The sequence below is a fragment of the Vicugna pacos genome, chromosome 5, assembly GCF_048564905.1.
Source record: "Vicugna pacos chromosome 5, VicPac4, whole genome shotgun sequence".
Lineage (NCBI taxonomy): Eukaryota > Metazoa > Chordata > Mammalia > Artiodactyla > Camelidae > Vicugna > Vicugna pacos.
The window spans coordinates 16307295-16331460 of record NC_132991.1 but is presented as its reverse complement, the minus strand read 5'-3'; the positions used below and the strand labels follow the sequence as shown (position 1 = coordinate 16331460).

Genomic DNA, 24166 nt, shown 5'->3' with positions numbered 1-24166 from the left:
TGGGCAGAGAAAGGAACAGTGTGTCAGGCATGTTGTTCCACAGATAAGAAACACTCAAGAACTGATAAATGATGAGAATTAAAAACAGCAACAAAACAGTAGTCAGCCTACGGCCATAACAAATTCAAATAACTTGCTTAATTTTAACTCTGTTAAGGAGTTCAACTGTTGCTTGCTGGCACATTGTTAGCACAAAGAATACGGACCCCAACTGTAAAAACTAGATGGTGAAACATATGCCAGCTAAATAAAATTTAAAAGATTATAATAATTTATCACTAAAATAATTTACCACATACTTTTTAATTCCAGACACTCCATTTGAAATATGTTCCACAAATACCTGCATTCTAATGAAAAAACAACAAAAAAAATCTTCTGTAAAATAAAGAACTCTCCTGCATCTGATGACCAATTTTGAAAATGGTTAACTACAAAGTTGCACTTCCAGTCACTTTATAAATGCAAACCCCCACAGTACTCCTAACAGAACACGTTCTCAGGCTGCAACACCACCATGTGCGTCTGAATGACAAACTCATTCTCTTAATATGCATGAAAATAACAATATTTAATCATAATGTTTAATCATACATACTATGTGTTAGGCACGATGCCAGGGGCTTTATATACTTCATCTCTAATCCTCACAATTCCATGTGTTAAGCATTACCACACCCATTTTATAAATGACTAAAGTGAACTGAGGCTCATTTTGGGGGTCCCACAGCTGATAAGAGAATATAGAGGTCTCCTACATTCTCATCAGCCTTTTCTGTACATATGGCACATGAGATCTGAAAGCATTATTTATCAATTTATCTAACTTATCAGTTAACCAAAGAGTTTTAGACATGCTATGCAGAGTGATGTAACCTAGGGGTACTTTTTGGGGCACTGAGGGGACTTACCTTACACGGTTATATGGTTCGTGTTTTAATTCTAACACACATCCAAATTTCTTCCAGGTCCTGAATCTATGGATCTGTCAATTCTAGGTGTATTAGTTATGGAATATGGAAGATCATTAAGCCAGTAAAGTCTTCTCAGACCCAGAAGTAAGGTCAAACACTTAATCAAAACTCAGATATTGCTTCAGAACCCAAGTTTATTTTGGTACCAAGTAAAGCCTCAGAATTGGGCCTAGAGTTTGACCGCTGATTACAGACATGTCTACAACAAAACATCCATATTCCATAACCATTACTTAAGGACATATTCACTCAGAGAGAAAAGCAAGGACTGAAAAGATGAGCACTCAGTCAACACATAAGGAAGACGCATTCCCTCTCAAATACGGCCAAATATGTCAAATTTTGTTAAACTGAGTTGTGTCCAATCACTCTAGTCACACTGGTAATCTCCCATGCTACACAGATTTTACTGTTGCAAATATTATAAGTAGGTGGGCTGCCAGTTTGACTTTAACCATCTTTCCATTATTCAAAAGTTTCTGTAATCAATGACATTTAGGATAAAAGCAAAGGATTTCTTCAGAATAACAATTAGGCAAACTATACCTTTAGAGATACACATACCTACACACACACACACATAAGTATACACTTTTTTTCTGGAAAATCTTAGAAAAATCATCTGCTATTTATTAAACCTCACTATTTTAGAAAGCACCTCTTCCCCGTTTACTTAGTTGACACGCTGTCCCAATTATACACGGGACATGAGAGCCTCGACAGTTTAAGTTTCCGCATAAAAGCAAGCTCAAAGAATGGAAGCACCCTCCTCTGAACCTAGCAACAACAAAAAAGACAACGACAAAAAAAACTTCAAACACACAGGGATTTGGGGGGAAGAGCCTAAGCCTCAACCATAACGTGTGTAAATCTGACCCCCGAGGTCCGTGGCACTGACAGTCATTCAACTTTCTTTTTAATATTCCCATTGTGCTTTCTCTAGCACCACAGCCAAAATGTACTACCTAACATTTCACCGACCATTCGGAATGCCTTATTTCCTCTAAAAATTCTCGGGGTGCGAGGCCAGGGTCCGCGGCCGTGGGGTGGGCCGCGGAGCCCAGGGCACCGACGCCAGCCACCCAGGAGAGCAGAGACACGTTCGGCACCCGCTCCTGGCAGGCCTGCTGTGGCTGGTTCCCGAGTCCCTGGGGCTGCAAGGGCAGCAGCAGCAGCCATGGCTGGGACTCGGGAACCCTTCCCCTGCCTCCTCCGCTAGGCCTCGAGGGGTTTGCTTTTCACATGGCCCCCGGGTGGGGGCGGTGGGCACAAGGTAGTGGATGCAGCTTCAGCTGCAGCGGCGGGCCAGGCTAGCCGGGGCTCCCTCGGAACCCGACCTCCCGGCGTGCTGCCGGCAGCAGCACCCCGATGGGGCCCCGGCTGGAGCGCCGACGGCTAGGCGGGGAAGGCCACCTTCTCACACACCACATCTCTCCCCTGCCTGCCTCCTTCTCCGTTAGCGCTACCGGTTGGCGGGCGGGGGAGGGGAGCGAGGCGCGTTATTCCCGGGGAGCTGGAGGGGGGAGGGGAGGGCATCTCTTACCCGCGTTACTGAGGAGGAGGAGGAGGAGACGGCTGGAGCGCGGCGCGGCGGGGCGACGGCGGGGCTGGGTGGGTGCAAGTAAGAGTCTTACGAAAGGGAATTAACCCCATCACCAGCCCGGACACCGGCTCCAGCGGCAGCCGCGGCTGGCAGAATCCCGCCCCTTCCCACCACGCACTAGCCCCGCCTCTTCGTTCTCGCTGAGGGTCAGTCGACAAATCATAGGTTGTATATCCTCCGATTGACATGAGCATTATCCAATCACGTCTGAACAAACTGCCTTCTCTCCACCCCTTCATCTCCTCCCCGGCCGCGGGAGCGCCTTGCCAGGTCTTTCTCCACCCTCCAGGGAAAAAGAGCCAATCGGCGGTAAGTAACCGCCCTTGAAGGACGCAAAGCCCGACCAATGGTAAACGTAAGAGGACAGCCATTTTGCCCACTTGTAAAAGAGCCACCTTTTCCCACGAGTTGGAGCCTGAGGTTGGGGAGTTCTGGGAGTTTTTACTGACCTGGAGGTATTGGAAAGACACCATGTTTCTTCAAGGAGTACTTACAGTGCTTTATAGGAATAAAGGAAAATTTTCATCCTCCATTTGAGGGGAAGTGGGGGAATGCTGCTTAAGGGCTTCGCTCCTCCCCTCGGCGATAACGGGTTCTAAGGCCGAACACCTGGTTTCTCCAGCCTCAGCTGGGAAAGGCGGGGTAATTGCCCTTTTCGGCCTGCAGCTGACTACAGCTCCCAACGTGCTTTGCTCTCGCCCGTTTCCTTTTCTCCGTTTGCTTCCCGAGGGGCCTGACGGGAATTGTAGTTCCTGGGAGGTGCCCATGCCGCCTCGTTGGCCAATAAAGGACAGGGCTTTTCAATGATTTAGAGTTTGGGGCGGGGAACCAGTCGCTCCGCAGTGGTGAAGCCTTTTCGCTCGCCTAACAGAAGAGAGAAGCGGTAGGAGGGAAAGGTAGTCGGGAAGTGTTTTCTCAGAACTCTGTAGGGGTTTTAGATTACTGGTATTTTGAACTCTCCTACTTTCAGTTTCTCCCTTTGAAGTCACTTCCGCTTTGAGGAGGACACATGCCAAACCTGTGGCGGGAGTTGGAGATTCTGCAGCGAGTGCACCAGGTGTGGCCTTCGGGGAGTGCCGTGATGTGGCGGGCAAGTTGGGGGTTTCTTGTAAGAGATAGGAAGTGGAATGGAATTCAATTGCATTTTACGAAAGAGTGGGTGAAATGGGATGGGGGGATAGCCCCCAAGTCTAGAGCGTCGTTCTCCACCCCAGTCTTCAATCCCAGAGCCCCACTTTTCTTGTCTTTTGACTTGCTCACTGTTAGGTTGCACCCGCACATTTGTGCGGGGTGCCTCTAAAGCCTTCACCTCTTCTGTTTGACTAAAAACAACCAACTCAAAACTTCTGAGCTAACTCCTCCCACTTTTAGAAACTTATAAAGGCTGGTTCGAAGAAGAAAAGCTACAGAAGTAGTGGGGCTAGGGATTGATACTTAAGAATGGTCCCCATTACTTTTTTTTTTTTTTTGAGTGAGTAAGTAAGTGTTGACAGGGTGCCAACTGATGAATACAGATCATTATAAAGACTTTGGAGCCAAAAGCCTAATAAGCTTAACACATTCGACCCTGGTTTCTGCCCCTGTTGGGGTGCAAAGTTGAGTGTATTTTTGCTGTTGACATTCCCTTTGCGGTACCTTGGGAAACTCATTGAGTAAAGGAGATGCAGGTGTTACCAGAAAAAGCCTTCCCTCCGTAAGCCTGATAGCTTTCATTCTTAAGCTCCCCATCATTTTGACTGAGATTTCCTCAAATTCTAACTCAAATTTTCCTGCGGTTTCACTGAGACTTTCTCTTATGAATCATCTTGTAAATATTTATTGAGTACTTGTACTGTATTAGGCTCTATACCAGACTTTGGGGGAAGAATAGTGCCAAAAAGGCTCCTTGTCCAAAAGTAGTGAGGAAGATAGAGGCCAAGCAAAATTAATGTTCGTGTTACTCATTCTTTTAATCTCTAAGTTAAGTCAAATCTTCATTTGTCATGTTTTGCTAGTTAATTTTCCGTTCTATCTCTGGACTAAAATAAGCATATTTTTTCTTTTTTTTTTTTTTTAACTGAAGCCCTAAGTCTGTGCCCAAATCTCCTGAGTGGTATTTATGCACTAACTAATTGGTTAATTTTATAGTGTAATCCTTTTAGATATAGGAATAAAATCATACCTTTTGGCCACTGTTCTACATCCACCAAAGTCTTGTTTCTTGCTTTTAACGCAGTTGGGAATTTCTTACAATTTAGCATAATAGTCTTCTATAGATGCTTAGTTGTTTTTTTTTTTGTCTGAGCTCTTCCAGTGCTCAAGTCAACAAATAGTAACAATGGCCATCATTTTATTGTGTGTTTCTTCTGAGTCAGGAATGATGTCAAGTGCTTTAAGTACATGTTCCCTGCAACAATCCTCAAGTATTGTTCTGTGACTTTTTATACTTGAAATTGAAACTTAGTGAAGTTCAATGAGATTTTAAACCCTTGATCAGTAAATTTTGGAGCTGAGATTCATATCCAGATCAGTCTCATTCCTGTGCTCTTAACCAGTGCTCATCCTGACTCTGAAATATTCATTAATCCCCCAATATATGCCAGATACATACAGAGAAATGTGAAATTCCATCCCAGGATTCTGGAATTAATGGTGGCAGTCACTTTGTCTTTTGAGCTATCCTTTGGCATCACATAACACGTACTTACTGTATTTGAAAAACAGGAAAACATAAGAAAGTAAAGTTCATCTGTAATCCTGTTACCCAGAGATACCACTATTAAATTTTGGTGGATAGCCTCACAGATCTCTCTCTTACAAAGAGATTATCATTTTTAATGGCTATGTGGTATTACATTGTATGTTTTAATGTACCAATTCCTAGCTCATGGATACTTACATTATTTTTGATTAACTTTTCTTTTGATTGTGGTAAAGAATATATAAACTTCACCATCTTAACCATTTTTAAGTATATAGTACAGTAGTGTTAAGTATATGCACCTTGTCATGCAACAGATTTCTGGAACTTTCATCTTGCAGAACTGAAACTCTGCACTTGCTGAACAACAGCTCCTCTTTTCCCCCTCCCACAGCCCCTGGCAACCACCATTTGACTTTGTTTCTAAAAGTTTGACTTTGGTTGCTTCATATAAGTGGAATCCTGCAGTATTTGTCCTTCTGTGACTAGTTTGTTTCACATAGCATCAAGTCCTCAAGGTTCATCCATGTTGTAGCATGCGACAGGATTTCCTTCTTTTCAAGGCTGAATAATATTCCGTTATTTGCATATACCATCTTTCACTTATCCATTCATCTGCCAGTGAACATTTAGGCAGCTTCTACTTTTTGGCTATTGTGAATAATGCAGCATTAAAATGGGTGCAATTATTTCTTCATATATACACAGAAGGAGGATTGCTGAATCAATTAACTTTTAAAAGCAGTGCTGTCATGAGCACCATATTTGTATGCTTGCCTGATTACCCCTTAAATCTAACTTTTTAGAAGTAGGATTATTTATCCCCAAATACTGTGTAATTTCTAAATTGTTCAGAATGGTTGTTACCATTTTCTTTTCTACCGAAGGTGTTTGAGAGCACCCATTTCCCATCTTCTCTTCTATCCAATCGGATTGCAAAAAGCAGTCCCTCATTTAATTCTATCTAGTTGAATTCTGTTGATGTTGAGCATCTCCTTGTGTACTGCTGTTCAATCTCTTCTGAGTAGACTATCATAGTCTCTTAAATTTAAAGAAATTACTTCTGATGTTTTTAACTCTTTCTCACGTATTTTGTTTACTCTCATTTTGCAATTTATCTATTTAACTTTTTAATGCTATTTTTCTGTGACATAGTTTAAATTATTTTAATGTTGAAATTTGTCTTTTCCTTTTTAGTTTCTAGTTTATTTTTGATGCTTAGCAAAAGCTTTTTGATGATTCAACATTGGATGATAAAATGTGTATATAATTTATATTTGTTTTTAAATTTATTTTCACAGTCTATATATACTTGGTTTTGTTTGGATTCTGTTCTCTTTCATTGTTTTGTCTTTTCTTTGACTTGTACCATACCCATTATCTTTATTTCTGTAACTTTATAATATGTTTTAATATCTGGCAGGTAAAGTGTGCTTTCACTTTTTTAGACATTTTCTTGTCAGTCCTACATTTCTTGTATTTTACTAAGTTGATTTGGGTGTCATTTTGTCAAATTAAAAATAAATATCCTCACTTTTATATTTTAACAAAATACAGGTTTGACATTTATAGGGATACAGAATACTACTGAAAGGCAAGTATTTCATTTCATATTAACAATACAAAATTTTTCATAGGTACAGTAAAGGTTCAATGGGGGCATCCTGTGCTTTGTTACAACGTGTTTTTATTACAGAGTTGGATCCAAATGGTTACATTTTAAGAGTGCATCTGATTTTTTAAATTAGAGAATCACTTTTTATACAGAGGTTTACATTTTATAGGTGGCTTGCTGTAGGCCCTGATGACTTCAGAGTGCTTACCTATAATTTATAACTACTTACCCTGCTCTACCTCATAGCCTTCTCAGAGTACTTCAAATTCAACATACCCCTAAATCTGTTCCTCTTTACTCTATCTCATTTGTTTTGGTCAGGATATATTTATTGAGCATCTCCTTAGAGAAGTACAGGGTAATGGTCAAGAGGATGGGCTCCAGGCTGCCCAGGTTCGATTCTGGGTTCTGCCCTGAACTCATTAGGTGACCTTGGGCAGATTACTTAACTATCTGTGCCTTTTTCCTTATCTGTAAAAACTGAGATAAAAGCAGTCACAGGCCATTGTGAGGCTTCAGTGAGTTAATACATGTAAAACACTTGAAATGGTGCCTGGGGCATAATAAGTGTGGGTTAGGTTTTGTTAATATTGTTTCTGTTGACCTGGTTGATCCTAGAGGACTGAAGTAAAAAAAAAAATAGTAAACAAAACTGTGGTCTTGAGATTATCAAGGCTTTCTGTTTGGAGGGAGTAAACAGATGAAAATAATTGTCATTCCTAGTAAGTGCTTAAAGGAAGCCAACTAATACTAAAGAAAATGTAGGCAAGTCCAGTTGGAAACTACTGCAGCTTTCCAGTTGAGCAGTGGTGACTTGAGGTGGGTGAGGGTAGTGAAACTGGAAAGAAATGAATGGATTTGAAATATATTTTGGGAATAATTAATAACAAGTGGATTTAATTTGGTGGTTAAGGAAGAAGGAGAAATCAAGAATGAACCCAGTTTGCTGGTTTGAGTAACATGTATGGTTGTACTGTTACTGAGATTGGTCACAGAGCACACAATTTGGTGGAGAAATCAAGACTTTAGTTTTGGACATTTAGGCTAGAAATGTCTATAAGATATCCAAAATATCATGTAGGTAATTAGATGTAGTAGCCTGATGCTAAGAGATTATAAATTGTATTACCTGGACTATTTGTGGTAGCTTGCTAAAAGGTTGTCCCTACCCCGACATCCATTCTTCCAAATTTGACCAGGGAATATTTGTAGAATAGCGACTTGGTTAAACTTTAGGAAAGGCTCCTGATTTCTTACAAGATGAAGTCTGAACTCTTAGCATGGCATATGAGAACCTCCCTAATCTGTCTTGTGTTTAAGTCTTTACTGCTTGTCACAAAGCCATCTTTATTTTTTTTCTTTAGCTATACTAAGTGGCTTATGATTTTCTGAAACTTTGTGCTTTTGCAAATATGGCTTCTTTCTCTCTAGAATATCCTTGATTCTCCGTCTGTTAACTTCACTCTTCCTTCAAGGTTCAACTTAAGAGTTACATGAGATATTTAAATAAGGTGTACCATGTACCAAGCATTTTTTTTCCTAAGTGAAGCCTTTTTTGACTGCTTGTTACACGGAGTCAGCACACCCACTTTTGTATAGGTATTCTCATATATACTTCTTTGATAGCGCTTATTGTATTGTGTTGCACTTGTTTATATCTCTTATTTCCACCCCAGATTGAGCTGGGAGGTGAGGCTACATTGGTGCAAATTCATCTTTGTGTACTGGTACCTTCTGCAATGCCTAGTACATAACAGGCACTTAGTAATTTGTTGAATGAGTGATTTTAAGTGGCAGTGTTGCATAATGGAAAAATTCGGACTTTTACATTAGACCAATGAGAGCTCTGGGCTTAATATTGTTACTGGGAACAGGGAAGTAGGAATTACCTCGGTTCTTAGTCACCCGAAAAAAAAAAATTTTTTTAACGAGAGGCAGAAAGCGTGATATAAGCAAGATTTTTATTAGTAAAGTAAAAAAGTAGTGAAAGATAGTACACTCCTTACACTTGGGAGCGAGCCAATTCAAGAGAGGAAAAATGGCGCCACTCCTTTGTTTTTCCGTCTTGGATCCTGGCTTAGGGGCGTTTTTGTGATTGATTGATTAAAGGCTCAGGTTCTTTGAGTGATCAGGGTGATTGACAGCTCAGGTTCCTTGTGCTCTGGCACGCCTATCCCCTTTTGGACAGGTTCTTACTCTAGAAGCACACAGAGAAACCTAAGGGAGGAGGCTCAAACTGTAATGTTAATTACATTATAATGAGCATTGGATCAAGTTACTCCAGGTGCTTCTCTTATGCGCAGCTGCTGCGTTTTAATTTTAGCTGGCCTCTTTTGCTGGCCCTCATTTAGAGAAAATAAAAGTTTCTGGAGTCCCTTATCCTGAGTGCAGATGTACTATCATTTTCTGGATTGTTCCTTTCCCCTTCCTCTCCCCCTCCCCAGTGCTCATTTCTAACTGCCTAACAATATCACCAGTACTGGTGATAAGTTATTTAATACTGCTGAATCTCATTTTCCATGTCCTTAATGTGCAGATAATAATACTTATCTTTGTGAGTTTTGAGAATTGTAGGAGATTTTCTTTAATTTTCTAGTGTACTGCCTCAGAGAAAGAGGTCATTCAATAAGTGGAAGTTATTTTGTTATTCTGAAAACGGTTGTCTTTAGAATGAAAGATTCTAGTGTCTTTGCTTTTAAAGTAATTAGCTATTAACATATGGCAGTTTTTAAAGCCCCGTAAGTGATTTTTAAAATATATAATTTTATAATTTACTGAACTTGATCTTTTATCATTTTAGAATATTCTGTTTTTACTGACAAAATGTGATTTTAATTTATTAAATTTAGATTGTAGCTTGCTGACAGTTCATAAATACAGCTTTATCAGATAAAACATGTAAGCAGAATGTACACTGTCATATAAGCATAGAGTATGTTAAAATATGAAATAGGTACATTTGCGAGTCCAGATCAAATCTGAAGAGTTTCTGTGATTGAGTAAAGGACTTTGTAATCACTGAAGATATTTGAGTAGATGAGACATCTTCTTTGACTACCTCTTCAAACTCATAATCAGACTGTGTGTGAGTATGTCTGTGCTTTATGGATCCATGTACTTTGTTTTTTTGTTTGTTTCATTTTTGGAGGAGAAGTAATTAGGTTTATTAATTTTAACGGAGGTTCTGAGGATTGAACGCAGGACCTCATGCATGCTAGGCCTGCACTCTACCTCTGAGCTATACCCTCCCCTCCAGATTCATGTACTTTAGAGCAGGGGTGTCCAGTAGACCAACATATTCACCATTTTTGGGAACTGGCAGTTTATTCAAGTTAAATTTCTATTTCTAATAAGGAACTTGGAATTACTTATGTTAATACATGTTTCTGTACTTACTTAACTCTGGAAAGATATTTGTTGAGGTTACTAGATTCTAGCCCTCCTCCCTCACCTCTGTCCACCTGCTTCCTATTATCAGTGGATGGGAGGGGAGGAGAAGTGAGTGATCAAGTCTTTCATCATAGGTTACCCAGCATTTAAGATATTGTATCTTCACAGTGTTTACTTGGTGTGTCCATGTAGCTAAATTGCTATAGTAATCAGGACCATTTGCACTAACAATTTTTGTTTGACTATCATGAATTTATAAAATTTAGTTATCTAAATTAACTGACTTTGTTCTCAAGTTGAACAGAAGATTTGCTTGATACTGTGCATTAGGAAGAATTTTCCATATGTAGGCCTTGTTTCTAGCTTAGAACTTTTTAGGGTGTTTTGGTACCCTAAAATCCTAATATGGAGCCTTAATCCATATTTAATAAACTATCCCCTTTAATCTTAATCACTCTGCAAACTGTGTCCCCATTTTCCCTGCTATAACCTGAACTTGTCTTGGAGAGGGGGTGAGGTAATTCAGTTTATTGCATTTTTTTTACTTTTTTTCTTTTTTTAAAAGGAGGTCCTGAGGATTGAACCCAGGGCCTCATGCATGCTAAACAGCACTCTACCACTGAGCTATACCTCCCCCCAACCTGAACTTGCCTTTATGTCCACGTACGTTCTGACTTCTACATTCAAACGTACGGCCCAGCTGATGCATGTTAGTTTCTTAGTTCCTGGACAGCCATGTCTCCTGTGAACTTTATTTCCACATTAGTTCAGCCATGCACTCCAGTCATGGCACCTTATACTTTCTCATCTCTTGGAACTAGTCTAGTGTTGAAAAGGGAGCAAAAACCCAGATAATATGTCTTACTTCTACCACTAGCTGCATGATCTTCTTGGATTTTTATTTTTTTGTACATCATTATCCCATATTTTCAGATTCATTGAAATGTGTTAAGCCAGAGTGTTTGCTTTTTCATTTTTTAAAGTTACAGTTTTAATTTTAGATCATTGTAAATTCATATGCTGTCGTGAGAAACAATGCAAAGAGATCCTGCATACTATTTACCCAGTTTCCTCCGGTGGTAACATCTTGTTAAACTATACTACTTGATCACAGCCAGGATATTGACACAATCAAGATAGAGACCATTTCCATCCCACAGGGATCCCTCATGTTGCCTTTTTAGAGTCACAACATCTTCTATCCATCCCCACCTTACCCCCTAGAATTACTAATCTGTTCTCCATTTCTATAATTTCATCATTTCAAGAGTATTATATAGATGAAATGAAACACATATAACCTTTGAGATTGGCTTTTTTCACTCAGAATAATTCTCTGGAGATTCATCCAGTTTGTTTGTACGTATCAGTTTTGCCTTTTTGTTGCTGAATAGTATTCCATGATGTGTATATATACCAGTTTGTTTAACCATTCACCCATTGGAGGATAGCTGGGTTGGTTTTAGTTTTTGCCTGTTATGAATAGAAATACTGTAAACATGCATATTTAGATTTTTGTGTGAACATAAGTTTTGATGTAACTTTCCTCTAGGGTAAATGCTCAGGAGTACAATTGCTAGGTCATATGGTAGTTGCATATATAGCTGTTTGAATGAAATTGTAAAACTATTTTTCCGAGTGACTGTATACTCCTTCTTCCTAGAAGCATACATCAAGCCAGGAATTGTTTGTTTGCTTGATTTATTTTATTTGTGTTTCAAATCTTTGTGAGGGACTTTACTTCATTGGAGGCTTTATAGCCATACAACCTTGCATTTGAATGGCATAGTGTAGTCATCTGTGAACAAGAACACAGCACTTATTTTGTAGAGTTCTTACGAAGATTATAGGAGATAGCCCATGTTCAAGTTCTTGGCATGTAATAGACACTATTAATTCAAAAGTACTTGAGAAATATTACTTTTATCCCCACCTTCAGTATAACTGGGTCTGTTTTTGCTGGTGTTCATGTTTCAGTGTCATGACATCATCTTAAGAGTTTCTTGATACTATAATGAGTTACAGTGTATAACAATGAGTTCCAAAGAAGGACTACCACTTTGATTTAAATCTTTAATTTTTCTCACATATCTTTTGTAGTTTCCATATATAGATCTTGCACATCTTTTTATTAGATTTCTTTCTGATATTTCTGGTATTTGAATTTTTTGATGTTGTTAAGAATGGTATCAATTTTAACATTTTATTTTCTGATTTTTGCCTAGATAGAGGAATTTGGTGCATTGTGTATATTGATCATATATATGCATTAATCTTACTAAATTTGCTATAAATCTGCTAGATTAATTTTACTCTGTGTACATAATCCTATGTTATCTGTAAATTAAATTTTTTTCTTTCTGCTTTTCCTTTTACTCTATTCACCTGATTGGATTCCACTGTTAAATAAATTTTCAGATAGTAGGCATATTTGTGTTTTTTCTGACCTTGCAAGAAAAACTGTCAACATTTTACCTTAAGTATGATGTTTGCTCAAGGCTTTTGGTAAAAACCTTTCATAGTATGAAGTAAATTCTCTCCTATTTTTTCTGTAACATGGAACCTTTGCTCTGAATGAATTTTGAATTTTATCAAATACTTTTCTCCCCCCATTATTGAGATTATCTTATCAATTTTTTTCTTTATTTTGTTATTCTTGAATTACATTGTTTTTTTACAATGTACTTTTTTAATGGCTTCATTGATATATAATTCACCAGAAAATAAAACCATGAAATTCACTCATTTCACAATTCTTTGGTATATTCATAGGGTTCTGATCATCCCTCATCATGATCTAATTTTAGGACATTTTCATTACTCTAGAAAGAAACCCAATATTCATTAGCAGTTTCTCTTTGTTCTCTGCTCCTCTACTCCACCGCCCAGCCCCATGATTCCATCCCTAGGCAACCACTCACTTGCTTTCTGTATGGATTTGCCTAGTCAACACCTTTCATATAGATGAATGCACAATATGTAGTTCTTTGTGACTGGCTTCTGTCACTTAGCATTTTTTCAAGGTTCATTCATGTTGTAGCATGTATAAGTATTTCATTCCTTTTTATTGTCAAATAATATTCCGTTGTATAGACATACTACATTTTCTTTACCAGTTCATCTTGATAGACAGTTGGGTTGTTCCCACTTTTTAACTATTAGGGATAATGCTGCTATGATAATTTGTATGCAAATTTTTTTGTGGATGTCTATTTTCATTTTTCTTGAGTGTATATCTAGGAGCAGAATTTCTAAGTCTTAAGGTAATTTTCTTTAACATTTTGATGAACTGCCATATTGTTTTCCACAACAGTTATACTTTTATACATTTCCACAAGCAATATTTGAGAGTTCTAATTTCTCCACACTTTTGTCAACATTTGTTATTATCTGTCTTTTTTATTTTATCCGTCTTAATGAGCATAAAGTGGTATCTCATTGTGGTTTTGATTTGCAGTTTTTGTATTACTAATGATGTTAAACATTTTTGTGTGTGCATCTTGACCATTTATGTAACTTCTTTGGAGACATATCTATTCAGATCTTTTGCCCATATTTAAATTGGGTTGTCTTTTTATTATTGAGTTGTAATTGTTCTTATATATTCTGGATATCAGACCCTTGTCAGATGTAATTTGCAAATATTTTCTCCCTCTCTATGGATTATCCTCATTTTCTTGGTGGTATTATTTGCAGAACTAAAGTTTTTAATGTTGGTGGAGACCAATTTACCTATTTTTTATTTTGTTGCTTTTATTTTGGGTATTGTATTAAGAAACCATTGCATAGCTCAATGTCACAGGGATTTATTCTTATGCTTTCTTTTAAGAGTTTTTTAGTTTTAGCCCTTACATTTTAGTATTTGATCGTTTTGAGTTACTTTTTGTGTATGGTGTGAGTTAGGGGTCTAGTTTCACTCTTTTATATGTGGCTATCTAGTTGTCCCAGCACCATTTCTTGAAAAGATTATTCATTTCCTATTGAATTGTTGACACCCTTGTCAAAGATCAAACGACTATAAATATAAGTGTTTATTTCTGAACTCTCAATTCTATTCCATTGATCTATCTGTCTGTCATTATGCTAGTACTACACTGTCTTGATTACATGGCTGCATAGTAAGTTTTACAAAAAGGAAGTGTAAGTCCTCTAACTTTGTACTTTTTCAAGATTGTTCTGGCTATTCTGGCCCTTGCCTTTCCACATGAATTTTAGGATCAGCTTGTTATTGATTGGGCTTTGAAAATTGAACTAGCCTTACATTCCTAAAATAAGCCCATTTCAGTCTTGATATCTTAGTCTTTTAATTTACTGCTGTATTTGGTTTCCTCATATTTTGTTTACTGATGAATGTGAGAAAATGGCTTGTGTATATTTTTTCTTCTAATGAGCTTGTCAAATGAGGTTTAGGCTAGCTTCATTGAATGAGCTTGAAAAGAATATTTCTGTCATTGCATCAAATGGATCAGGTTTGTTTATTGTGTTCTTCAGATCTTAAATATCTTTATAGATTTTTAACCTGCTTTTATAATTAGTTGCTGAGAGAGATGTATTGAAATGTCCCACTATAGTTATAGATTTGGCTATTCTTTGTTTCTTTCAAATTTTCCTTTTATTTCTGTCTGTTTTTACTTGTATCTTTATATACTTTGAGGCAGTGTTTATCATTCTAGTAAATTAAATTTTTTATTATTATAAAATGCCCTTTGTTGCCTTAGTAATTTTCTTAGCCTTCAACATATGTTGTCTTATGTTAATAAAGCTATAGCAGGTGTGTTTTGGAATGCATAATATGTCTTTTTCCATTCTTTTACATCAAATGTTTGAGTCCTCCTATTTAACATGTGTCTTCTTAAAGCAGCATATAGTTATTAATTTAAAATACAGTACGATAATCTTTTTCTTTTATTTGCCATTTTTATTTCACTTACATTTAAAGTCTCTTCTAGTTCTCTCTTTGTCATTTCTCTGTTTTATTCTCTCTTTGTCTCTTCTGCTGTAAATTCCATCCAATAAATTCTTCATTTAAAAAATAAAAATAACAAAATTATCTCTTCAAAGTGCAAAATTTCTCTGACCAGCCACTTGCTTATTTCCACAATAAACCTCTTGGCAGTATATTTTAACAATACTTGATTCTCCTCAACACAGTTCCACCACTTACTTAAGAATGCATTAGTAAATTCCAATTGAATTTACTTTGTTCCCAATTGATTACAGAAATGCCATCTTGAGGTTAAAGGATCCTAAAAGATTAAGAATAAAAACATTTCTTTATTCTGTTCTCAGGTGTTGCTTTTCAAAAGAATTGATTAGAAAATGAGTTCTGCTAGATTTGCTTCCACTAAATTTCCCTAACCAATAGTTGTTGTGTTGATAATTTTAATAACATGGTATTAATAGTTATTTATTGCTCATTCCATCTTAATAGCCCCTCCAACCTTACTGAAAGTAAACTAGTACATATACATTGAACAAAATGTTTTTTGCTAAATCTCTGAACTAAATCCTCTACAGTTTTCATGATTAGAGAGACATGTTTATTATAACTGTTAGTTTCTTAATACTTGAGAAAGAACAGTAAGCCTGAGTCTCTTGTTATTAATGTAATGTTGGTTACAATGGACCTTTTGCAGCAGATAAACCTGTATGGCTGACCTACATGAGTTGTTTTTTTTTAATATAACAAAATTTTTAGACTTTAGAAAAGTATAAATGGGAAAGGGCATTTAAAAATGACTATTTTGAGTATTAACTAAAACTTTCATTTTCTGTTAATTAAATTGTACCACTACGTATTTTCAAGTTCTTTATATATCCAGGTACCTATTTGAATCATCAGTGAGCCAACCACACCATAGTTTTTAGTTCAATTGAAAATTTTTCTGAACAGTCTCATAGTGTTTTAGACTTCTTTTATCTTCATATTTAAACAGTTATTTTTTCTCTTACGATTTTATTAAAACAAATTTTTCTTTAGATAGCTTTAGTTGCATTGTTTATTTTTACAAATATAGTATCTGATTCAGTCCTCATAAAATAAATCACATAAGTTGCAATGTGACCTCAACTTAGCAGACACATTTTTTTCTTGGAATATTTGTTTAACTTTTTTACAATGTAAAAAAAAAGCAAAGATAATAGATAGGAAAATAGTTTTTGTGTATTTTTCTTAGCTTCTTGCCAGTGTTCCTCACTAAAATATGATATCCCTCATACCACTTGCCCTGAAAAGTGCTTCTGAGCCCCTATTACTTCTGGAAAGTGGACATGCTCTTTCTGCTGCTCCTACCCTGGCCAGAATGGATTTCACTTACTCCTAGCTCTTTGAATTTTCACTTTCTAGATAAAAGTCTAGAACAGATTTATCTGATTAGCAAGCTCAGTAGCTGTAAGGCAGGCTGGGAAAGCAAGAATCTGGTATTTCCAGCTTTACTATTGGAAGGTGACATCTGACTCACACTTATATTTGTAATGTGAGGAAGTTTCTAAACATAGCAGGGATACCAGATGTTGGGTAGCTTCAAAAAATGATGCAGATTTACTGTCCCATGTCAATACCCAAATGTGTGTATTCACCCTTGTTCTCTTTCTAGAGTTTCAGACTCATGTATTTCCAAGTCTGTTTGACATTTAGACTTCATATCTTATAGCCATCTCAAACTTTATATATTCTTAAAAGACCTGTTGATTTTTTTTTCTCCCCAGTCCATTTGTTCCTTAGTCTTTAATGTCTCAGTAAGTTGTACAACTTCTTCACTCTTAAATGATGTGATCTCACATATACATTGTGATTTCACATTTGCTTCATTCTCCACATGTACTCCATCAGCAAGTCCTGTTTGCTTTACCACTGAGACATTTCCGAAATCTCTCCAATTCCACTGCTAGACATGACCCTTGCCTTGCCTGTTGCAGCCTGATAATAGGTTTCTTGCTTTTGCACCTTCCTCCTTTTGAACCATTGTCTATTCTATTCTTTACTCAGGGTTTTATTGTTGTTGTCGAGAAGGTACCAGGGATGTTGACTCATTGGTGCTTATGAGGACCTTATCAGACAGTCCTGAGTCATAAATCACCTCTAAATCCAGTTGCCTACTGAGGCAGTGGGGACTTTTTGGACTGGTCAGGTCCTATAGGAATATTTATTCCCTGTCTTTCTATTGATAACTTTGTCCTCCTCTGATAGTTTTTGAAATGTAAGTCAGATTGTGTCACTCCCTTGCTTAAAACTCTCCAGTAACTTGCAGTGAAGACTGAAATGTTCTACATATGGACCATTTGGTATAATAGCCACTATATCATTAGGTACTTGAAACACGGTTGATGCAACTAAGGAACTGAATTTTTAATTGTAGTTAAATTTAAATAACTACATCTAGCTAACAGTGTATATGACAGCACAGCTCCTTTGGCTTCCCTTCATTCTTTTTTGGGGGGCAGTAAACAAAGTTTGTTCTAGAAAGAGCAACTCCTTGAGAGATAAAACCATTTTAAATTTACATGTATGTACTGTTCATTGCTTCTAAGAACTGTTTAGAGCTTTAGCTTTTTAAACTTACATAGTTATCAAAGGAATAAAGCCAACCACAAAATAAGAATCAACAGAATGCAATAATCCGATTGTAAAGGACAATCAAATGTGTTTACACATATTCAAGAAATCAATCATCTAAGTAATAAGTAGCTCATTTGTGTCCTTTTTTTTCTTTCTTTTTTTTTTTAAAGAGTCCACATATAAACGATAGCATATGACGTTTTTCTTTTTCTTTCAGGCTTAATTCACTTTGAATGATGATCTCCAGGTCCACCCATGTTGCTGCCAATGGCATTATTTTATTCTTTTTATGGCTAAATAGTATTCCATTATATATATGTACCACATCTTCTTTATCTAGTCATTCTTTTTTTTTAACATTTTTTATTGATTTATAATCATTTTACAATGTGTCAAATTCCAGTGTTCAGCACAATTTTTCAGTCATTCATGGACATATACACACTCATTGTCACCATTTTTTTCTGTGTGAGTTATCATAACATTTTGTGTATATTTCCCTGTGCTATACAGTGTAATCTTGTTTATCTATTCTACAATTTTGAAATCCCAGTCTATCCCTTCCCACCCTCTACCCTCCTGGTAACCACAAGTCTGTACTCTCTGTCTGTGAGTCTATTTCTGTACTATCTAGTCATTCTTGATGGACATTTGGGTTGTTTCCATGTCTTGGATATTATTTTCTCAGGTTCTTTCCTTCTCTCTTCTCTTTCTGGGACCCCTGTAATGCAAATATATGTGCACTTCATGTTGTCCCAGAGTTCTGTTAAACTATCCTGATTTCTTTTCACTCTTCTTTCTTTTTTCTGTTCTGCAGTAGTGATTTCCACTCATCTGTCTTGTAGCTCATTGATCCGTTCTTCTGCATTTAGTCTGTTCTTGGTTCCTTCTAGTGTGTTATTCATTTCAGTAATTTTATTCTTCAACTCTGTTTGAGCAATCTTTATATTTTCCAGCTCTTTGCTAAAAAACTTTGCTCTGTGCATCTATACTCCTCTTGACTTCTGTGAACATCTTTGCCATCATTCCTCTAAACTTGTTCTCAGATAAATCACCTGTCTCCTCATCACTTATTTCTCCTTCTGGGATTCTATCTTGAGTCTTGGCCTGGAAGATACTCTCCTCTAATGCCTCATATTGTCTTTCTATTCGTATTTTTAGGTCGGTTAGTTACATTTCTCCACCTTGGAGAAGGGCGCTCTGTGGGAAATGTCCTATGCATCAGAGCAGTACATCATTCTTAATGATGCAAAACTTGAAAATTTCCTACTAAGATTAGGTACAAGGTAAAGATGTTCCCTCTCACCACTCCTTTTCTACATTGTAGAAGCGCAGAGTAGAAACTCGAGCTGAACCGTCTCTGAGAACCAGTGATGGGGGAGGAGAACCTAAACTGGGGTTGACAAACTGCTGGAGGCTCAGTGCAGACAATTCTGAGTTTAAAACTACAGGGGAACCCAGTCACTGGGAGGACCTCACACTTCTGTGAATTTTACTTCCAGGAGCTTGCCTGACCAGGGTCTCACAGTAAATAAGAGAAAACCCCCCTCCTGCTTCTGGTCTGGCTTCCCTTTATTCTTGGAGTAGAATCCAAAGGACTTACCAACCCTTTTGTGATTTGACTCTTGCTTGTCTCACTCTTCCTTGGTTTAATCACATTGTCCTCTCTGTTTCTAGAAAACACCAAGCCCTTCCTCAACACAGGGTCTTTGCACTTATGCTGTCTGCCTGGAGTGCTCTTCTCTCAACTTTGAACCTGGCTGCTCTTTCACATCCTTTCAGACTGTAGACCAAGTATCACCTCAGAGAGGCCTTTCCTGGCCAGCCTCCCTAAAGTGGCCATTACCCTCATAAGTTCCTTCATGACATTTGTACAGTACTGTAATCAATCTTCTTGTTTATTTATTTTCAGTTGCCCCCTCAAGAATATAAGCTCTGCAGGGATGTGATTCTTGTTTCTCCAGATTGTGGCATGTAGTACCTATTTGTTATTAATAAATAGTTGCTTAATTCCTGAGAGTCTTAAACATTGGACACAGAGGTTGATCACTTTTTTGGGAGTGAGGGAGGCTGAAGTTTTATCATTCTGCAAATAATGGAGGAAGAAAGCAAATTTGTTTTAAAAATGAAATGAGATTATATGTAAACAGATGAAAGTTTCAATCTAAATACAAAGTGTTATTAGAAAAGCTTTATAGTTCACTGATTTAATTGGGCCTTTTTTCTTGCTGAGTTCTGAGAATTTACAGATACAGGGAATTTTTATGTGGTAAAATGTTAAAATTATATCTGTGGAAACTGGTGAGGAAACTGCTAATCAGGCAGAGTTTATGCTGTGGATTCAAGTGATTAAAGAAGTCATTTTAATATTTAAAAATATCTCATTTAATAATGAGCTAATTTAATTGTTTCAAATTTGGAGTTAATGTCTTTGTATTTTATTTTTTTAAAGTGCAATTTTTCCTTATAGCTACTATAATATGAAAATATACATCTATGAAAGGATTAATTATAAAAGGATTCATCTTTCTATAATAAATACATCTCTTATTTAAAAAATTATTTACTATAAAGATCTAGTTGATTTATAACTTTTCTTTTCTCTTTTTTTTTAAATGGGGGTTCTGGGGCTTGAACCCAGGACTTCATGCATGCTAGACATGCGCTCTACCACTGAGCTATACCCTTCCCCTGATAACTTTTCAATAATACATTTATTACTTAAAACAAGGATGTGGCTTCATTATGGCTCAATTAGAAATACAAATGAAATAGAGAATGCTAGTTTCTGGGAATTGCATTAAGTAATTGCTTTTGGACTCAGTACTATGAATTTTCATAATAGCTTATTCTGGACACATGATTCAACCAGGTAGTATCTATGTAGACCATATATCAAGGCTACTGATAAGTATTTTAATATTATTATTTATGTTTAATTCTCTAATATACCTAGTAATATCTATTTCACCTACCTCTCTGTCTTGTGATTTTTTTTGTTTTTAGGATCATCATGCCCAAAGGTCATAGCATAAGAAAGCCTCTTACACCTCAGGTTGCTTGTTTGACAAGTGAATCTTGCAAACAGCTGGATTTTTTGCCTGACAAACTAAGAGCAAAGCTGCTTCCTTTCCAGAAAGATGGCATCACATTTGCCCTCAGAAGAGATGGCAGGTAAGGTACTTTCTTCTAGACATGCTAAGATGTTAACTCCCGGGCAAGTGTATGAAAAACAACTCTCTGAAAAAATTCTTTTTGTGTATGCAAAGTGTTCTCATTAATTTCTTTTTACTGGATCATGAGATAATTTCAGGATATGTCTTATTTTGCCTGCATTCTTGAAAGATATTTAGTTGGCATTACAGCTCTACTTTAATAACCAATTTTTTCTTAGCCCTCTGAAGATTGTATTCTGCTGTCTTCTGGCTTTCATAGTTGCCTTTAAAAGTGTGCTCCCAAGTCTCAAAATGTTACCCCTACAAGTGACTTACTGATTACAGATGGAAAAATTACACAAAATGGTCAAGGTTCATATTGCCAACAGCGGTACAGCTACAGGTATAATGTGATACACAAGAGGTATACAACATTCCTGAGTGGTGTTCTTCCTGGAAATGCTTGACCTGATAATCACGAGGAGACAGTCAAATGAGTTCAACATGTGGGTCATTTTTTCAGGACAACTGACCTGATCTCTTTAAATGATTAAATGTCATGAAAAACCAAGGGAAGTGGTGAGAATGTTCTAAATTGAGAGAGACCTAAGAGCTAGAACATCTGAAACTTGTCCATAAACCTTGTTAGATCCTGGATAAGTAAAAAGAAAAGTTTTAGAGGACATTTTTGGGTTAGTGGGGAAAATTTTATCTGGACCCTGTTAGAGTGATATTATTGAGTGGATGTTGATTATCTTAGATGTGGTAGTGGTGTTGTAGTTGAGTAGAAGAATGTTCTTATTCCTGGGAAATACATGATAAAGAATTTTGGGATTTAGAATCCTGCTATCTACAGCCTAATTTCTACATTTTCCCAAAAGGGAAGGACATGTATATGTTTGGGGAAACTTTGAGTGGGTTATTCAAAATATTAACAGCATTTTAATATTAACATTTGTGTGGTGTAAGTGTGTTCATTGTATTGTATCTTTTTTGGCTTCTCTGTGAGTTGAAAAAATTTCCAAAACAAATGGAATCTGTAATTTTTATTCCTTTGTTGATCATCTTTTTATTGTATCTGATTTTATTATTTATTTATTGTTTTTAAATTGAAGTATAGTCAGTTTACAATGTTATGTTAGTTTCTGGTGTAAAGCATAGTGATTCAGTTATATATATATGTATATACATATATATATATATATGCCATTTCCTATGCTTTTTCATTATAAACTAATATAAGATATTGAATGTAGCTCCCTGTGCAACAGTAGGACCTTGTTGTTTACCTATTTTATATATACTAGTTAGTATCTGCAAATCTCAAACTCCCCATTTTTTCTGTCCCCACTCTCTCTGCCCCCCAATAACCGTAAGTTTGTTTTCTATGTGAGTCTGTTTCTGTTTTGTAAATAAGTTTGTTTGTCTTTTTTTTTAAGATACCACGTGTAAGTGATATATGGTATTTGTCTTTCTCTTTCTAGCTTACTTCACTTAGTATTATAATATCTAGATCCACTCATGTTAGTGCAAATGGTATTATTTAATTCCTTTTTATGGCTGAGTAGTATTCCATTGTGTATCTATACCACAACTTCTTTATCCATTCATCTTTCGATGGACATTTGGGTTGCTTCCATGTCTTGGCTATTGTAAATAGTGCTACTCTGAACATTGGGGTGGGTGCAAGTGTCTTTGCAAAATAGTTTCCTTCAGATATATGCCCAGGAATGGTATTGCTGGATATGTGGTAAGTCTATTTTTAATTTTTTAAGAAGTCTCCATACTGTTTTCCATAATCGCTACTCTAAACTACATTCCCACCAATAATAGTATAGGAGGGTCCCCTTTTCTTTACACCCTCCACAGTATTTTATCTGTATCTGATTTTTAAGTTTTCTGTCTTTGGAGTTCTATGGTTTCACTATAATTTATTCTATATGGTTTTCTTTTTGTTTATTCTGCTTGGGATTATTGTACATTTTAAATCTGGAATTTGTGTCATCTTGATTCTGGAAAATTCTTACTCTTCAAATATTGATTCTCATCCATTCTTTTTGTTATCTTCTGCAATTCCAATTAGACTCATTCTTGACCTTTTCACTTTATCCTATGCTTCCATTAATGTCTCTTATTTTCTGTGTCTATTTGTGCTACATTATGGCTGTTTTTAAAGATCTCTCTTACAGTTTATGATTCAGCTGTCCTGATCTGTTAACTCACCTATTTAGTTTTTAGAGAACTTGTTAAAAATGATGTATAACATACATGGAAAAAAGTGTGTAGATTATAAGCATACAACTTGAAGATTTTTCACAGTATAGTCATCACCAAAATTAAGAAATGCAACATCACCCACATTCCAAAAACCTTCTTTTTGTCCCCTCCCGATCACTACTGCCTCCCTCCTTTCCAAAAGTAATACCATGATGTCTCACAGGACAGATTACTTTAACATGTTCAACTATATCATTATAATTATTCACATATACTTCTTTGACTCAACATCCTCATGAGATCCTTCCTTAGTGTTGCATATATTTCTAATTGGTTCATTCTCGTTGCTATGTAAAATTCCATTGTGTAAATAATACCATAATTTATTTATTTACTCTACTGTTGATGAGCAGTTGGATTTTTTCTAGTTTGGAGCTCTTACAAATAACAGTACTGTGAACATTCTTACACAGATCTTTTGGTAAACATATATACACATTTCTGTTGTGCATATATCAGAAGAATTGTTGAGTCATGGATATGCATATACTCTACTAAATAAATGCTGCCTGTATGAGTTTGCCAGGGCTGTCATAACGAAGTACCATAATTGGGTGGGTTAAACAACCGAAATTTATTGTCTCACAGTTCTGAAGGCTAGAATTCCAAAATCAAGGTGTTGGCAAAGTTGACTCTTTCTTGGGGATGTGGGGGAAGGCTCTATTCCAGGTCTCTCTCCTTGGCTTCTAAATGGCTATCTTCTTCCAGTGTCTTTGCATGTCATCTTCCCTCTGTGTCAAAATAATTCCCTTTTTATAAGGACAGCAGTCATACTGGATTTGGGCACACCTAATGACCTGATTTTCACTGATTACATTGGCAAGACTGTGTTTCCAAATCAAGTCACATTCTGAGATGATTGGTGGTAAGATTTCAACATACGAATTTTGGAGGACACAATTCAACTTATAACT

The 24166-nt window shown here is 36.6% G+C and overlaps 1 protein-coding gene across 3 annotated transcripts in view; it reads left to right on the top strand.

Annotated features, from left to right (window-relative positions):
- Positions 1-3402: 3402 nt before the first annotated feature.
- Positions 3403-24166, top strand: part of ZRANB3 (zinc finger RANBP2-type containing 3) — a 199843-nt gene continuing 179079 nt past the window's right edge. For all 3 annotated transcript variants that reach the window (XM_072960898.1, XM_015243277.3, XM_072960900.1), the window contains exons 1-2: positions 3403-3634; positions 20827-20994. In XM_072960898.1, coding sequence (XP_072816999.1) covers positions 20834-20994 — 161 coding nt within the window. In that variant the 5' untranslated portion in view covers positions 3403-3634; positions 20827-20833. The remainder of the gene's footprint in view (positions 3635-20826; positions 20995-24166) is intronic.